This window comes from Cynoglossus semilaevis, chromosome Z (genome assembly GCF_000523025.1).
Source record: "Cynoglossus semilaevis isolate Cse_v1.0 chromosome Z, Cse_v1.0, whole genome shotgun sequence".
NCBI classification, from domain to species: domain Eukaryota; kingdom Metazoa; phylum Chordata; class Actinopteri; order Pleuronectiformes; family Cynoglossidae; genus Cynoglossus; species Cynoglossus semilaevis.
Window position 1 is genome coordinate 14037872 of NC_024328.1, and position 2088 is coordinate 14039959.

Sequence of the window (2088 nt, forward strand, 5' to 3'; positions counted from 1 at the left end):
CTTTTTTTTTTACCCTCCGGACAATTCTTAGCTTTTTTTTTTTAAAATTCTTGTGTTTAGAGCTTTTGTCTTACCTTGTTAGCTAAGTCCTAGTTGTCTTAGATTTTGGGGTGGGGTATATCTGGTCTTATCTTTATGTAGCTAATCCAGATATTGTAATTCATCACAAATAAAACAGCTTTAAAGTAAGTCAAACAACAGTTTGATGTTTGCTTTACACAGAACCCTACACTTCAACACAAACAAAAACTAAAATAAAAATCCCCAAAGGTGAAACTTCACAGCTCGGCTTGTAAAACCTGTAAAAAAAAAAAACAACCCAAAAACCATTTGTACTGATAGCAAATCAATTCATCGGTTCGTAAAAGAGCCTTTACTTTCATCAAAGCCATAAATGACTTTTATTTCCTTTGAACTTTGGCTCCTCTGAAGGAGTCATAACTTCAACATTTTCTCACACCACACGACACCGCTTTCTTTAGGGCAGGACCAATGTGTAACATCCGTTATACTCTACTCCAATACTCTTGAAAGCGTTCCTGTAGCCGTATCCGACAGCCATTAATGCTGATAAACATCCGATAACGTGAAATAATTCAATTGTAACTCGTAGCATGTTCTGTTCTTCGTTTACATATGATGTACAAACCGGTTTTTAATCGTTTTAAATCAATGTACAAACGTATTTAAATATTAACTATAAAGTGAAGCAAATCAGGGTCAATGTTGCTGTTAAACTTCATGACAAGTTTTTTGAACGTGAATCTGATTTAAAACGACTTTTTTTTCTCTCCCTTCACAACGTGATGGACCGCGCCCTTACCGCGTGACCGCGCACACGAGCCCGACGCCGATTGCAGACTTTGACGTCGAAGCACGTCATTAGTCGACTGGACTGTCAATCGTTTGTGGCGCGCGCTGCGCAAAGACTTGTTAGTTTGTGTTTCACACCCAGACACTGAGGTGAGGCGGTGCTGTAGACGGGTGAACGATAGAAATACCAAAACCTTAGTCATAGCGGATCACCCCAGAAAAAGAATCAAACGCACCCTCAAATTTCCCGTCCGTCAGAACTCTCGTGAAACCTTCGCGTCAGCTTTCTCGGCTCATGATTGGCTAAAACCGTCGTCTGTCAAATCTTTTCCTGTTACCGATTGGTTTGTAGCGGCTTAGCGCCACCCACTGTCCTATATAAATTTTATTGACATAACTGCTTCTTTCTCGTGTCCCTGCATTCTGCCGTCATTCGCGATACATACGTACGGAGTCCACCGTCTCTGTTCTGTCTGCAAAAAAATGGCTTTACCCAGAGTTTACTTCGACATCGTCGCTGGAGATCAGCCCCTTGGTCGAATTGTGATGGAGGTAAAAAAAAACGCTCTTTATGCCTCGTTGCTGCAGGTGAATGGCTAATGTGTCGTGATTCCACCGGGTTTTGGCCCATTTGTGTTGGCGCGTGGTCCGAGCGTAAAGCGGTACCAGGCTGCGAGGCACAAAACCCCGCGTGTCTGCTCATGGTTCGGCTGTACCCAGACGCCCATTCTTAACGTAACGAACTGTCAGTTTTCATTGAGGGAACCCCGTGCACGTGTATGTGGTGGCGTGTAGCCAGTAGTGTTCGGTGCCTGTCAACCTACCTGCAGAGGGACCCTGAATGCGGCAGCGACACCGAATGGAATATCGGCTTAAATGTAGCGGTTACAAATATTATGTCCAGCGATACAAGGATTTATTGAGGTGACTTTTTTAAATTGCGGCCCACGGAAGGCCCACGAAGCTCGTTTATGGGCTAACGGTGCGGACTTTATGCGAGTCTTTGTTGTAGCTTTCCGGGTCTTCGCCAACACCGGGAAAAGTCGTCTCCTTCGACAATAAGATATACATATACGCGAAACATCAACAACAACATTTAAAGAGTAAAATGAATTTAAAAAATGCATGTGTTTCTTTAATAGTTTTTACATAATACGAGTGGCGCGGGTGTCGGTTCTACGCCGGTGGACTTGGGTACGAGGGAGGGTTTTGGGGAAGGGGAGGGCTGGGGAGCTCTGGAAAGTTCCATAGCGGGCGCGTTTACAGAGGGCTGGG

At 44.1% G+C, this 2088-nt stretch overlaps 1 protein-coding gene across 1 annotated transcript in view; it reads left to right on the plus strand.

The window, feature by feature from the left end:
- The first annotated feature begins 1205 nt into the window (after positions 1 to 1205).
- The window catches only part of ppiaa (peptidylprolyl isomerase Aa (cyclophilin A)), a 3155-nt gene continuing 2272 nt past the window's right edge, over positions 1206 to 2088 (plus strand). The window contains exon 1 of the mRNA XM_008336453.3: positions 1206 to 1365. Coding sequence (XP_008334675.1) covers positions 1297 to 1365 — 69 coding nt within the window. The 5' untranslated portion in view covers positions 1206 to 1296. The remainder of the gene's footprint in view (positions 1366 to 2088) is intronic.